The sequence below is a fragment of the Apodemus sylvaticus genome, chromosome 2, assembly GCF_947179515.1.
Source record: "Apodemus sylvaticus chromosome 2, mApoSyl1.1, whole genome shotgun sequence".
NCBI classification, from domain to species: Eukaryota; Metazoa; Chordata; class Mammalia; order Rodentia; family Muridae; genus Apodemus; species Apodemus sylvaticus.
In genome coordinates this window covers 179,435,131-179,451,853 of record NC_067473.1, presented here as the reverse complement: position 1 = coordinate 179,451,853, position 16,723 = coordinate 179,435,131, and the positions used below count along the sequence as shown (strand labels likewise).

The window sequence follows — 16,723 nt, the reverse complement described above, 5'->3', positions numbered from 1 at the left end:
AAAACTGGGCACCTTACTTCCAGAAGATCCTGCTATACCACTCCTGGGCATATACCCAGAAGACTCCCCACCATGTAATAAGGATACATGTTCTACTATGTTCATAGCAGCCCTATTTGTAATTGCCAGATGCTGGAAAGAACCCAGGTATCCCTCAACAGAAGAGTGGATGCAAAAAATGTGGTATATCTACACAATGGAGTACTATTCAGCCATTAGAAACAATGAATTCATGAAATTCTTAGGCAAATGGATGGAGCTAGAGAATATCATACTAAGTGAGGTAACCCAGACTCAAAAGGTGAATCATGGTATGCACTCACTAATAAGTGGATATTAACCTAGAAAACTGGAATACCCAAAACATAATCCACACATCAAATGAGGTAGAAGAAGAAAGGAGGAGTGGCCCCTGGTTCTGGAAAGACTCAGTGAAACAGTATTCAGCAAAACCAGAACGGGGAAGTGGGAAGGGGTGGGTGGGAGGACAGGGGAAGAGAAGGGGGCTTGCGGGACTTTCGGGGAGTGGGGGGGCTAGAAAAGGGGAAATCATTTGAAATGTAAATAAATTATATCGAATAATAAAAAAAAAAAAAAAAAAAAAAACTGACAATTTTCATGAAAAATTGAAAAGTAAAGTGGTAGCCATGTAAAACATTGCTAAATTAATTAAAATATGGAATAGAATAATTTTATGACAGAATTGAAGATTTACATGGAAAATATTTCTGATAAAACTGTAGAAACATGTAGAAAAACATATAATACTCACAGGAGGAATAAGGGAGGCAATGTGTGGAGCAGACTCTGAAGTAAAGACCATCCTGCAACTGCCCTACATGGGGATTCATCCTATAAACAGTCACCAAACCCTGACACTACAACAAGAAGTGTGTACCAAAAGGAGCATGGCATGGCTGTCTCCAGAGGGGCCTGCCAGAGCCGTTCAAATACAGAAGCATGAGATACAATTTTAAATCCAACTCTTGCTTTTCTGGTGTGTTGGGGTATCCAGGACTTGCTGTGGTGGGAGAACTGGATTCTGATGTTACCATGTGGGGTTGGTTTCTGTTGGTAGGGTTCTGCTTGCCTTTTGCCATCTGGTTATTTCTGGTGCTAGTTGGTCTTGTTGTCTCTGACTGGAGTTTGTTATTCCTGTGGGCCTGTAAGCCTGTGTCCTTACTCCTCTGAGCTCAAAAGTGAAAGCCCTGCTTGGAGATCTCTCTCTCTCCTGGCAGGCTATCCATCTTCAGTCAACTTAGAATTATCTTTATGCCTATCATTTTATCTGTATAATTTCCATGATAATCTTGAGATGTAGATACAGATGATACAGATACAGATAGAGATATAATGCTATAGAGACCAAGAGGAGCCAGCAATTGACTAGAGGGCACTCCACTGAGTGACAGCTGAATACAAATCACCAAATAAACTATGTCATGCCCTATAACATAACTTTACATTCACACACACACACACACACACACACACACACACACACACATCTCTATCTCCAAAGTACCAGATACCTTCTCTTTTGAAATGTGTGAGACCCTGTACTCAACACTGACACACATGTATGCATAATTTTAAATTAGTAAAAAAGAAAGTTCTTTGGTAGAAAAACACATTCTTTACAAAACTTGGATTTTCCTGTCTTTTATTTTTCATTTCTAGTTTAATTCTATCACAGTAGAGGAAAATAATTGGTGTATTTTTAATCTTTTAAAAATTGTTGGCTAGGAAGATTCTTAAATCAAAAAATGAAAGGATTATTCAACCTATGGAAACCTGTCCATTTACATAATGTGGAGCTTTAGAGTTCCACATTAACAAATAAATAACAAAACTTCATTTTTATCTCAATAAGTGCAGAAAAAAATCACTTTATGATGTTGAGGTTTAGTCTGTTGCTATGTGTTTTAATGCTAAGTTCCGGCCACCAAGACCTAGTTGCCCCAGAGATGAGAGAATCCACAAAGAGACCCAAGTGACCCTATGTTACCTGCCCTCAAGTTATTTCTGATTGGTAAATAAAGATGCTAACAACCAATAGCTGAGTAGAAGAGACATGGGATTTAGGGTGCTTGGGATTTGGGTTGGAGGAGAAACATGAGAGGAAGAAGGAAGAGTGGAGAAAGCTATGAGTTAGGTGAGTCCACGGGAGTCCAGGGCCATCTATGGCAAACATGGCAAACTATGTAATGGGATTATTGGCTGAGAAATAGACTTAATAGCATAGAGTATAGATATCTGTCCAGCTCTTGCACTGATTAAGGCATATTGTAAATATAAATGTTGTGTGTGTATTTTACCCTCTTAAAGGTAGGGTAGAAGCCTCAGATTGGGATTAAATTTTATTACAATATTATGAAGTACCACATTCTTTCACAATAAAAAACAATGTATTAGTCTTAATGAGAACGGCCTTTAGAGTCTCAAATATTTGAATACTCAGTCCCCATTTGGTGGTGGAACTGTTGTGGAATGATTAGGGTGTGTGGTCTTGTTGGGGAAGGTTTGTCACTGGGGTTTAGGTTCGAAGTTTCAGAAGTGCAGGCCATTCCTAATTAACCCTCTCTGCCTTATGATGGGCCACGAGATGTAAGCCTTTACCTACTACTCCATCCATGCCTACCTGCCTTCTGCCATGCTCATTCCCACAAAAGTTATAGACTCTAGCCCTCTGAAACTGGAAGTTACAAATGTGCTCTTTTTCCTATAAATTTCTTTAATCTTTTGGCTAGTGATGCTTTATCTTAGCAGTATAAAAGTAACTAATCCACAAATACTATCTAGAAACAATAAATGAGCTACTTCAATATAAAAGCCATATATATAAGCCTATAACTAACAGTCTTCTTGACCTGGAACTGTTGCCATTCCATAGAAGATGAGGAAGTGGAGACGTGTGCTTTCACCATGGACATCCACAATAATGCTAGAGAATGAAGGTAAGGAAAGGAAAGAGAATTGGGAAATAAGAAGAGACAAAATCCTCTCAAGTTCATGACTCCAAGTGCCAAAATAATCTTGGGCAGAAAACCATACCTCACATATTCAGATTTCAATATATTCCATAAGAACAACAACTAGTTAAGATACACTATTGTATATGTGTGTGTGCATATGCATTTGTGTGTGTGTGTGTGTGTGTGTGTGTGTGTGTGTGTTACTGCATGTGTTGGTGTATACCTGTAATCCCAGCTGTTTTGGAGCTCAGGCAACATAACAAGAACCTGAGAACTATAAGGGGTTATGCTGAATGAAGGTAGTAAGGACATACAGGATCAACTGTATAGGGAAGAGATTCCAGAAATCTTTGCCCTTGGGCAGATGGCTTTCGGTAAGTGTCGAGGATGCATGGTGGTATTGGGAAAACTGAATCATCTTATATAAAGAGGTAAAGTTGGAACCTTGATTTACAGCATATAAAAATTAGGACAATGAACTAAAGATCCAAGTATAGAACATAACACTTCTAGAGGAACAGAAGAGGGGAAATCTTTGAATATTTTTAAAAGTTTTTCTAGTTATTAGTGTGGGGGGGTGTGGAGGGGTGTATGTCATGTATTGGCATTTGTACCATAGCACATGCAGAAGTCAGAGGACAATTTTATTGCATTGGTTCTGCATTTACTACAAAAAATTCTGAGGCCTGAATTCAGACTTTCAGGTTTTTCAGGTGGCTGTTACTTTTAATGTTATCAGTGTGGTGCTTTATAATGATTTTCACAGGTCAAACCATACCCATTGCTCTTGGTTAAAATCCCACTGAGTTGCAATGTCATGTTCTCTTAGTGTGCTGATGAGTTCTGCCTGCTAGCATTTCAGTGAACAATTTGGTTGCAACAATCAGAAGGATATTTGGATCTAATCTGATGAGTAATTATCTCATGTTGGTATCAGAGGGGTGCTAATGACAGTGAGAGTGGAGATATTCCTCTCCAATTCTTTGACAGAGTTTGGAAATGATTGTTTAATTTCCTACTACATGTTTGCTAGAATTCTTCAGTGCATCAATCTGGCCCTGGCTTTTCTGGGAAGATGTTCTTGTTACTGCCCCACTCCTCACTAGTTACATCTGTGTACTGTGATTCCATTTTAATAGGTTGTATCCCTCTATGAATGTATTCCTGGTATGTGATACACACCATCTGTCAGAAAAACAGGAAGTGACAAGTGTTGATAACAGTGTTCATACATTGATGTTAGCTGGTAGGAATGTAAAATGGTGATATCATTACAGCAGGTCTTACAGCAGGTCCTCTAGAGAGACACAGAATGACATATCCCCATAATCTTTCCTAATATCTATTTAAATTCTTCTAAATCAGGGTCTTAAAGGGATACTTCATGTTTGTTGCACCATCATTTATAGTAGCCAAAAGAAAAAAATATCCAGATGAATAAAAGGGGGAAATCTCAAGATGAATAAAGAAAATGGGCATATATATGCATACATACATACATACGTACATACACACAAATTAGACTATTGTACATGTGTTAAGAAAGAAACAAATCTTACCACAGGTTATCTTGTGGCTGAACCTTGAGGTCATTGTGTTAAGCTAAATAAGGCAATCAAAAAAGACAGATACTGAGTCCACTCTTGGGAAGTGTTTCAAGTAGGTGTATATAGAATAAGGGGAACTGGAGAGGGAAGGGATGAGAGAGGGAAGTGGATAGTTAAAATATCCCAGACTCAGTAAATATATTTATGAATGTGTCAAAGAATAAAATAAAATACAATGTGCCTGGAGAGATTGTTCCGTGGTTATGTATGATTTCTCTTGCAAGGGATCATTTATTACTCCCAGGTCATTATTCAGGGTTGTGATATTGATAAACAGTAAATGAACACCTGCATGGATTTTATATCATTTCATTACAGATGTAAATGCATTTATTTCTTAATTCTTTGAGGGTCATTAGTATAATCTTTTTTTTTCTTTTAAAATATTTTTAATTTATTTACTTATTTTCACTTATTCACTTTACATCCTGCTCATCCCCTCCTACAATCCTTCCCTCCAATCCCTTTTCCCCTTCTCCTTTGAACAGATGAGGGTCCTCCTGGGTATCCCCCGACCCTGGCACATCAAGTCTCTAAGAGGCTATGCACATTCTCTTCCTCTTAGGCTATCCAGGCAGCCCAGCTAAAGAGCATATTCCACATTCACATAACAGCTTTGGGGATAGCCCCTGTTCCAGTTATTGAGACTCATATGAAAACCAAGCTACACATCTGCTACATATGTGCAGGGAGGCCTAGGTCCGGTCGTGTATGTTCTTTGGTTGGTAGTTCAGTCTCGGAGAGCCCCAAGGGTCCAGGTTAGGTGACTCTGTTGGTCTCGCTATGGACCTTATGTGGACCCTTTGGGGCCCACAAATCTCTCTCTCTCTCTCTCTCTCTCTCTCTCTCTCTCTCTCTCTCTCTCTCTCTCTCTCTCTCTGGAAATAGGATTTCACTATGTTACCCATTGGCCCCAAATTCCTGGGCACCAGTAATTCTTCATCAGCCCTGTGAAAGGGACCATACACGTGTGCTATCATGTCTAGTTCTACCTATCCTACTTTAGGATGGTTGTGTCTGTGTCTTAGTTTTCACTGTCTTTCATTTGTTAAATGAATTATGATGTACTAGATTCATCAGTAGAACCAAGCTGTTCTCTTAATAAAATCCACACTTTGAGTCGGGGTTTTAATTCATATGGCTTCACAGTTATTGGACCTCCCACTGATATGTACATTGATCTGTGACTCTCTTTAAAATATAACTTCAAATTTCCTTTTCTTCGTTCTCTTCTTTCCCTCCCAGATTATTTTCTGCTGAGTTCAATTGGTAATGGGTCCCCCAAATTATTCTCAATATTTCGTTATCTTAATCAGGCATATATTCATGTAGGTTTGTGTTCATACCATTTACTATTCCTCTCTAGTATATTTTAACTGAACATCACAGCTTAAATCCCCATGGTAAGTAACTGTAAATAACAGACTACTCAAAATGATTCATATGGACTGGTGGGTTGCTCAGAAGAGCAATGGCTGCTCTTTCTAATGACTGAGATTTGGTTCCAAGCACCCACCTGGCTGCTTACAAACAACCGAGACCCTAGTTCCAGAGGACTAAAGTCTGGTTTCTGTAGGCACATGGTACACAGGCACACATACATGTAAAACAAAAATTATTTCTTTAAATGTGTATTAAACTCATCTATCGATAAATATAGGACTTGAGTTCTGGTAAAGGATGATGTATAATATCATTTTCAGAACTTAACAAAAAATATATGTTTTTAAATGATTCTTATTGACTTGTATGTTTCCCCGACATCTCTCCAAAAAATAATAATTACATCAATTTTCAAGGTCTGATCTTTCCTCAACACTTACCTATTTTTCTAGAGGCAAAATCTCTTCTTTAAGTTCATTGACATAAAGACACAACTGTTCTGTTTACTCCAACATATTTCTATGAAAGATACTACAAAAGGGATCCATACTAGTCAGAGATTAGTGTGTTGACAGAATGCTGTGTTGATTATTAAATAAAGGCAGAACATTCTCATTTAAAACCTAACTGTGAGAGGTCTGATTGGTGAGTACAGTGGAAATATTTTCAGGAATCCAGGGCATCTTAGTAATGTAGAAAGTGCTAAAGCCAAGGACAAGTTTTGATTCACATATAGGAATCTTATAAAATTAAAAAAGAGGTTTTTTTATATTTTATGATGCCAATCTTAAAAGAAGCATTCAACACCCAAAATTTTATAGTCAAACACTAAGTTTATTTTATAAGAAGAAATAGCTAACTGACAAAAACCTACTGGGCACAGAGATCCCCAATACCCTAGGATCCTATGAGGACAGAGATGCATTTATATAGATGTAAATTTCTTTAAATGAATAAAATAGTTCTATTCTACCCAATTTATGATGTTGAAATTGTTGCTATAGCCCTGTTCATAATGTGGAACTTAAGTTTTAAAAAAAGAATGATAGAAGTTTACAAAGCGGTGAAGAAGAGAATTGAAATCTCCAATAAAAAGCACATTGGAGGACTGGCAGTAGATGTTCTTTTTTATGTATGAGGTTTCAAACCAAAGTAAAAGCACTTATTTTCACTTTCAGATTTAAAACAATTTTTGAACCATTATTTTACTCTATGTGTTTTACCTGCATATGTGTCTGTACACCAAGTGCATGCAATGCCACTGGTAGCCAAAAGAGGTAATCGGATCACTTGGAACTATAGTTACAGATGGTTTTAAACAGACTTGCAGTTGCTTGGAACTGGACCTAGGTCCTGTGGACGAGCAGGGAGTGTTCTTAACCAACTTTCCACCTTTTCAACCCAGAAGAACATAAACTAGGGCTGGCAGGACAGAGAAAGGAGTTAAAGTCTATATTTATCTGCAAACCTGGAAAGGATTTATTTACTTTGGCCAGAGATCTGAACTTGAAGTCCAATGACAACAGCATGGTCCACTGAGTTCCTTGTACAGTTTTAATTAACTCAATTGCTTTATCTGGATTGCAACTGATTTACTCAACAAGCATTAGCTGGACTTACAATAAGATGGCTGCTCTGCTGATCCTCACTGTTGATTTAAAAGGTCAGGGACAGTAAACCAAACCATGGAAACTAATAAGAGAACTAAAACCACCTAAGGACAAAGAGCCAGAGGCAAACAGTGCAATGAGGAATGATCCCTGTCACCAACATAAGTCTATGTTACAAAATAACCAGGAAAAAGGTGACTGAGACCCCACACAGGTGAAAGAAACCATTGATATCTAAGGTAAATCTTTAGGGGCTCAAAGAATTTACCCGAAGAAGAAACTGCATATAGACTGAAACATGCAGCAGGCAAAGGTTTATGAGCTGCTGGAGAGCATAGGGACATTTGAAAAGGACAGGGAGAGGGGAGGGTAACTGGGAAGATGCAAACAAGCCCAGTATCAGGAGGCCAATATACATTTTAAATACAGGATCAAGATGAGAAATAGGGATTGGTAGGCACTCACGCACACACATGCGCACGCGCACACTTTTATTTGTTGATTGTGATTATAACTGGAGTGAAGTACAACCTAATAGAATTCTAATTTCCCTTTTGGTTGAGAAAACTGAGTATTTTTTCATATATCTAATGGCTGTTTGTGTATCTTCTATTGAAAGACATTCAATTCATTTGCCAATTTTCTGAGTGATTTTGGTTTACAGTGTTTAATTTTTTGTTTGTTTATAATGAGTGCGTGTGTGTGTGTGTGTGTGTGTGTGTGTGTGTGAGAGAGAGAGAGAGAGAGAGAGAGAGAGAGAGAGAGAGAGGGAGAGAGAGAGAGAGAGAGACAGAGAGAGAGAGAGAGAGAGAAATTTCCCCCACTATATGCCACTATATGCTTCCCTTCACTCTGAAGACCATTCCCTTTGCTATTTGGAACTTTTTCCATTCCATGCAATCTCATATTCCAATACTGTTTTTTTTTTTTTATTACCTCAGCTACTGAAGTGCTGTTCAGAAATTCCTTTACTATGCCAACAATTTCCTCATATCTCACTGAAAATTTTAGACCCTCAAGTCTCATATTAAGATCTTCAATTCATCCTGATTTATTGTACATAAAATGGGATTATTATGCTTAGGAAAACAGTTTCATTATTATACATATGGAGATCCTGTTTTCCAGGCACACTTTTGAGGCACATATGCATTGGTAGCATCTTTTATTTTGTTTTTTTTTTTCCATTGGATATTTCTTTATTTACATTTCAGATGTTATTTTATTCCATTTCCCAGTCCCCCTAAAACACCCTATCCCATCCCCATACCCCTTGCTTCTGTGAGGGTGTGCCCCCATCCTCTCACCTACTTGCATTCCCCTGGTGCCTAGAACATTCACAGGACCAAGAGACTCTCCTCCCATTGATGCTCAACAAGGCCATCCTCTGCTACATATGAGGCTGGAACCATAGCTCCCTCCATATGTAGCCCTTGGTTGAGGTTTAGTCCCTAGGAGTTCTAGGGCGTCTGGTTGATTGATATTCTTCTTCTTCCTATGGGGTTGCAAACCCCTTCAGCTCCTTCAGTCATTTCTCTAACTCCTACATTGGGGACCCCATGCTCAGTCCAATGGTTGGCTGCAAGTATCTGCCTCTGTATTTGTCAGGCAATGACAGAGCCTCTCAGGAGACAGCTATATCAGGTTCTTGTCAGCATGCATGTCTCCATATTTGCTCCAATGAGCATTTTATTCTCCCTTTTAAGGACAACCAAAGCACCCACACTTTGGTCTTTCTTCTTCTTGACCTTCACGTGGTCTGTGAATTGGGCATTCTGAGCTTTTTGGCTAATACCCACTTATCAGTGAGTGCATAACTTGTGTGCTCTTTTGTGATTGGGTTACATCACTAGAATGATATTTTCTAGTTCCATCTATTTGCCTAAGAATTTCATGAAGTTGTTGTTTTTAATAGCTAAGTAGTACTCCATTGTGTAAATGTATGACCTTTTCTGTATCCATTCCTCTGTTGAAGGACATCTGCGTTATTTCTAGCTTCTGGCTATTATAAATAAGGCTGCTATGAACATAGTAGAAAATGTGTCCTTGTTTTATGTTGGAGCATCTTTTGGTTATATGCCTAGAAGTGGTATAGCTGGTTCCTCAGGTATAGCTATGTCCAATTTTCTGAGGAACTGCCAGACTGATTACCATAGAGGTTGTACCAGATAACCCGAGGCTCTACTTGGCTGTGGCTATACCCACACTTCTTTTCTAATAGTGCCCCTGGTAGTCTAGGACTTTCACCTGTGTGATGGCTTCTCTCTGAACAGTGTATCAAGTAACTGTTAGCAATATAGGATCCCCACCTACAAAGAGCTACACACTCTCTCAAAATAATACATTGATCCTCCCCAACAAATATCACATGTAGACAAATTGTTTTCAGCTTTAATCTGGCTGTTCTATATAGGAAGAAAGAGCCAAACTAGCCTAAGTGTGTTTGGGTATCTGCTTAATAAAACAAACTCTGTCTCCTAAGTGGACTTTGAGGGAGAATCTCCTATTTACCATCTTCATCTATACATTAGTAGGGGTTTGCCTTAGTGATGGTTTCTGTTGCTTCAGTGAATCACCATGACCAAAAGACAGCTTGCATAGGAAAGGGTTTATTTGACTTGTACTTGCATATTACTGATCATGATTAAAGGAATTCAGGATAGGAACTCAAACAGAGCAGGATTCTGAAGGCAGGATCTAATCCAGAAACCATAGAGGAGTGGTAATTACTGGCTTGCTTCTCATGGATTACTCAACCTACCTTATTATAAAACTCAGGACCATCAGCCCAAGGATGGCACCACCAATAATAGATTGGGCCTTCACCCATTGATCACTCAGGTAGAAAATGCCTTAGAGCTGGATCTCATGGAGGCATTTCCTCAACTATGTTGAGGACTATGTTGTATGTTCCTTTCTGTCTGATGACTCTAGCTTGTGTCAAGTTGACACACAAAACCAGCCAGTACTGCAGAGGAGAATCATAGTTGAAAAAGAAATCAATGAAATTGAAGGCATGATGTCAACGATGTCAATAGAATAAACCAAAAAATCAGGAGCCAATTCTGTGAAAACTCCAATTTCTATTAGTCTAACTGGGTCAACAATGAAGAGTAAGAATACAATTTAATTGGAAAAAGAGCCATTACTACACCTTCATGAGTATTTAAGAACTAAAAGGAATACTATGAACAACTATGAACACTGCGTACTGTTTTAAAGATGTAGGTAACATGGGCCTATTCTTTGAAGATCATAATCTGCACGGAAAATGAGACAAAGCAGGAATCTTACCAGGCCTATATCTGTGGAAAAATGGATTTACTAGTTAATAAGCTCACCAAATAGAAAGAACCAGGTACAGAAGATATCAATAATGAAAGTGTCTGAATAGTTAAGGAATATTGTACTAATTCCCTCTAGTCTTCATGAGTATAGAAACTCTAGGACTAACTCACCTTTTATGTTATGAGGCCATCATTATCCACATTTCCAAAATCAACCATGACATTATAAGATGAAAGAATGGTAGAGCATAGTCTCATGGACACATGCAAAAAATTTAAACAATAATTAGGAAATTTAATAGGTTATGGAAAAATAATTATACTCCATGACCAAAGACTATTTATCTCAGCTGTGCAAGATGATTATATGAACCTTTCATATCAGAAGGCTATAAAAGAATACACATATATGTACATCTAACAATAAAGTGTTATAAAAAACTAAATTATTTAACTTGATAAGATTATGCACAAAAAACTTATGCCCATTAATAATGAGATAGTAGGTGGTTCACAGATTGAAAAAAGTAGGAGAGCACTCTTACCAGTGCCTGTCAACAGTTAACTGGACATCCTGGCTAATGCAATAAAACAAGAAAAGGAATAGTATTTACAAGATTAGGAAAACAGGAAGAATATGAACTTCTGCTATAGAAAGGACACTGTCAGGACTAGCAGTCTCAGACAGGAAGAATGTACTTATCAAAGACATATCTGCATATATAAAAACAATCAAAGCTAAACAAAGACATCCTCTTGAAATCTGCTTAGTAGGGTGGCTAGAAGGAGAAATGTTCCCTGTGGTCTTGGTTTTTTGAACACCTGGTCCTTATTTGATGGTGATGTCTGGGAAGGATTACAAGGTGTGGTTTTGATGAAGGAAGTATGTCACTGATGGTGGATTTTGAGAGCATATAATGTAGTCCTACTTCCAGCTATCGACTCTTCTTGCTTGCATTTGAAGATGTGAGCTCTCAGCTTTTTATTTCTGCCTCCATGCCTATGGCTTACTGTCATACCTTCCTAGCATGATGCACTTTCTGGAGTTATAAACAGAAATAAACTTTTTAGTCTATAAATTGCCTTGGCTTTCGGCTTTTGTATTTTAACAAACAACAAAAGAGAAAGTAAGGCACTTAGGAAATAGACTGCAACAGACACTTCTTTCAAGAAGCTATGTAGATGAAAACCATATGAAAAAAATGTTTCAGTCTGGGCTACCATCAAAAGGCATATTTAAGTGACAGGTGACAGGGATTAAATTATTTCAACTGTCAAAATCTAGACTGCCAAGAAAGCAAATAAGACTAAAGATGAAGAACAAGAGTTGTTCTTAAAATTGCTGATGGTGATGATTATCATTGAATAGTTTCCTCTGAGATTAAAACCTTCCATCCCAGAACATGATCCTATGCTCATTAAAACATAAGATATTAAAGAGTGTTAAAACTCTGGATAGTTCCATCTTACAGGAAAAAAAAATCATTAAGCTTGAATAGTAAACAACTCAGTGGCTTCAGGATGTCACCCCAAACTGACAGGATTCATTAGGCATCTTCTTCATGAATCACCTTTGAATAATAAGAACTGAGAGACACACGCAGATAAAATGAGTAGCCTGGAAGAAGCAAAGAGCAGCTGAGCAGCCTGGAAGAGGCTGAGACCCACTAAACTACCTGGAAAGTTTTCTCTTTAACCAGCTGAGCTGCCTTCAGGATGTGAGGATGGTCCATGCTCCAAGCTCCCATGCTGGAGTGGGCTCTGGTGGTCCAGCTGCCTTCTGCTCCTGTAAATCCTCACCTATTTTCCTGGAAGCAACCTCACTAAAACTCATTAATCATCAGGTTGAACTTTGATGATATCTGTACTTTGGCATGTTGGTTCCCTACCTGGGGTAGGTAGACCTTTGTTCATGCCTTGCTGAGAATAGGATCACATAACAGTGGTCAGTATATCTGCTTTAGAAGATGGCTAAACAATTCCTCATAAAATATTCTCACCATAGAATTACATTTTGACATTTGGTCAAGGACATTAAAATTTGTGTCTACACAAAACTTTGTGTACAGTTGTGTATAACAATTTTATTCACTATTTCTAATATGTGAAAGAAACTGCCCTAATACACATGAAGCTAAATGGAATATCAGTAGACTGCTATTAATTACTACAAATAAATGTGCTATAAAAGTCATTTTTAAAGTGCTCCTAAGAACCTTATCTCAAGTAAGGTTCTTTGACAATAGACAGTCTGATAAGGTTGAATTCAATCATATGACATTCTCTAAAGTTTGTAAGTGTGGGTTGTAGGAGGATTACTGATTGTTATGCTTTGGGAAAATGGATTTTGTAGCAGAGCAAATAGAAATTTTAGATACAGATAATTATTTATGTCATTTTATGTGTGTTTAATTTTATAGAGGGCTTACTTCCCAAATGCAAACTAGCATCTTTCAGCAATCATGTCAACATGTATGCATCAGTTTTTAAAAGAAGTAAACTCTTCTGTCTAAAGGGGTATTTAAAGGGGAAAGACTTCATATGTGCTGTGGGGAGAATACAGATAATAATTTCATTCTTTACTCGCAATGCTCTGGAAATGAAATTTGGAATAAAGTCAGAAAGTGAGAGTTTCAACTTTGTCTTATTTTGTTTTGAGGTGATTATATAATACTTTTGTACTATTAAAGAATGCCTATTATAGTACAGAAATACACAAGTCTCAAGAGCAAGCATAGCAAGTGGTAAGCTCTCTGCAACCTAGCAAGTTCAAGACAGATTTTCAAAAGTGTGTAATCACCTTGTATGAAAGCACATTGTTGTGTGACTTCACACTTGGGTTGAATGCAAACCTTACGAGTGATTCATGCTGAGTTATTTGTTATGAAGCTATTTTTTTCAGATACATAGAGAAAACAATGGTAAATTGTCCAGTGATAAATTCTTACTTCCCATAGAATCTCTTAGGTACTAATATCATATAAATCAGTTACTTTCATATTATGGGATGGAATTGAGAAGAGGGGCTGTAGAAAAACACTGCCTCAGGCCAGAATTTGCTCCCCACCTATGGTGGTTTAGATGAGAATTTTCCCCATAGCCTCGTATATTTGAATGGTTGGACCCCACTCAGTGAATCTGTTTGGAAAAGATTAAGAAGTATAGCCTAGCTGGAGTAGGTGCGGCCTTGTTGGAGTAGATATGTCTCTAGGAGTATGTTGTGATGTTGTAAAGGCCCATGCCAGCTTTCTCTCTCTCTCTCTCTCTCTCTCTCTCTCTCTCTCTCTCTCTCTCTCTCTCTCTCTCCTCTCTTCTCCTCTCCTCTCCTCTGCTCTCCTCTCCTCGCCCTCCCTCTGTCCCTTTCTCTCTCCCTCTCTCTCGCTCCCTCTCTCTCCCTCCCCCCTCTCTCTTCTATCTCTCTTGTGTTCTTGTGTTTCTCTCTGCCTGTTGCCTATAAAGCTTTCAGGCACTACTACAGTGCTGTGCCTATCTGCCTCCTGCTATGGTGACCTTAGACTAACTTTATAAAACTGGAAGGAAACTTCCAATTAAATACTTCCTTTTATAAGAGTTGCCTTGGTCATGATGTCTCTTCACAGCAGGAGAACAGTAACTAACCTGCGTACTACAAACTTAGAGACCTGGGATGGCTTTTTTTTTTTTTTTTATCAACTTGGCACAAGTCATGACAAAGAGAAACTTCATTTGAGAAAGTGCTCCAATGAAATTGCTTATGAAAAAGTTTATAGGGCATTTCATTGATTAACAACTATAACATGTCATAATACAAAGTCATTACATTGTGTTGACCAGTACTTTTCCTGAACTTCCCTTCTGCTTAAACATTATTCAGATATTTCGTCAGAACAGACTTTGCCAGAAGTCACTGAAAACAAACATTTTTCATGTTCTTTGGACAAAGTTAAAGGGGACTGTTTTTATTACAACATTCTTGTCAGTGAGTGTTAGCTGTTCTGTCTGCAGCCTATGTGAGGAATTTAAAGTGCTAGAGAAAGGCAATCGTGGTTGATGTCTTGTTCTTTAGAAGATGTTGAGGCTTTGCCTTGGGGGCATGTGTTTCCTTTTGGTTTGTTTGTTTTTGTTTTTGTTTTGTTTTGTTTATAAGGAATGTGATTGGATCAGGTTGTCTCCACTTTGCTAACTTGGCCTCTTCATGTCATGCTACTTCTTTTTACAGTGTGTGGAGTCACCTGTGTTATCAATTCCATAAGTTTTGAGGCAGAACAAAAGTAATATTGTGTTTTCAGATGAGAAAAGAAAACTGACTTAAATTTTTGACTACATCTTTCTGCCAAGTCATTAATGAAAATATCACTCTCAGCAGACTAAGCTCTTTTGTTATCAGAATTTTTAAAATTATTAAAAAGATATTAAGGAAAGAATAACTCAACAATTTGAGGTTAAAAATGGGTTTAAGACACTAATCCAGATTTTTAGTTTGATTCCATGAATATTTTACATAGCTTATACATATTCTTTTTTAACATCTATAGTTATCTATTGTATCATGAACAATCAGAACAGTTATTGAAATATTTCTAATTTTCCAATGTCAATAAATACTCAAACACCAGAAATACCACAAAAGAAAAACTTTACCCAAATTTTAAAACACTTCAATCGAGATATAAATGATGTTGTTAAAGTTTTATACTTCAGTGAAAATTCTGATCATAAACATAATGCTCTTTTAATTAATTAAATTCCATCTTTACTTATTTTAGTTTGGTAATATGACACTCATCCTACCCTGAATCCATCGCAGTGCCTTGTTTTCCCTGGTCTTGAAGGTTGGGTCTCTGCAGTTTTGCTTGAATGCTGGGTTTGGTCCATGACTGAACAGTGGTCCTGATGGGAATGTCTGCAATCACTGTTGATAAATACTTCCGCTGAAATGACCACCTACCCTGGGAAAAAGGGTGCCATTTATTTTACTTTAACAATATAGCTTAGAAACAATATAGCTTAGAAAAAAGCCATAATGTCAACCCCAACCATTCTATCACTGACATTTATTAAAGGCTTAGGTCCCAATCACTGAACTAGGCAAATAAATGCTGTATACAAAATTCAGAAAGAAAGCACAATGTTCTATCTTCAGGGAAACTTTTAGATTGAAATAGCTAAACTTATTAAAGGAAATGTAAAATCAGTAAGCTAAATAAGATAGATTTATTTATATTTGAAATGAACAAAAGAATTAAATTTTAGAAACTAGAATTTTGATATCACTCTTCATGTCTAGGTTACATGGCCTAAAAAAGGAAATTGTCCATTAAATATTCTTCAAAATTTTATAAAGTTCCAAAATAGGCTTTATATATAGCATATACTCAAAATAAACAGAAAAAATATTCTATGACTTACAACAAGAACTGTATAAGATGGTTTCACACAAGGGTAGATCTGTGGCATCTAAATTATCTATGGACACAGAGAAACATAAGAATGGCTTGTATACGCACCTATTATACAGTATGTTTCCTATACAGTAAATGTGCCATTGATCACTACTATTTATGCTAGTTACAATCTGTAAATTCCCCAGTGTAGGGGAATGCCAATGCAGGAGGACAGAAGTGGGTGGGCAGGTGGGAGAGCACCCTCATAAAGGCAGGGAGAGGGGTATGGATAGGGGTTTTCCAAAGGGGAGACCTGGAAAGAGGAAAGTATTTGAATGTAAATAAAGAAAATATTCAATAAAAAAAGAAATTTGCTTAAGTATAATCTACAATAATGAGGGATGGCTATGTACATTAGCCATTATTTTCTTTCCTTTTCTTGTGTGTGTGTGTGTGTGTGTGTGTGTGTGTGTGTGTGTGTGTGTGTGTATGGCCATC

The 16,723-nt window shown here is 37.5% G+C and overlaps 1 protein-coding gene across 1 annotated transcript in view; it reads right to left on the bottom strand.

Moving 5' to 3' along the window:
- Slco1b3 (solute carrier organic anion transporter family member 1B3) overlaps positions 1-15,716 on the bottom strand; it is a 56,945-nt gene extending 41,229 nt beyond the window's left edge. The window contains exon 1 of the mRNA XM_052172755.1: positions 15,633-15,716. Coding sequence (XP_052028715.1) covers positions 15,633-15,716 — 84 coding nt within the window. The remainder of the gene's footprint in view (positions 1-15,632) is intronic.
- Between the last annotated feature and the right edge of the window lie 1,007 nt (positions 15,717-16,723).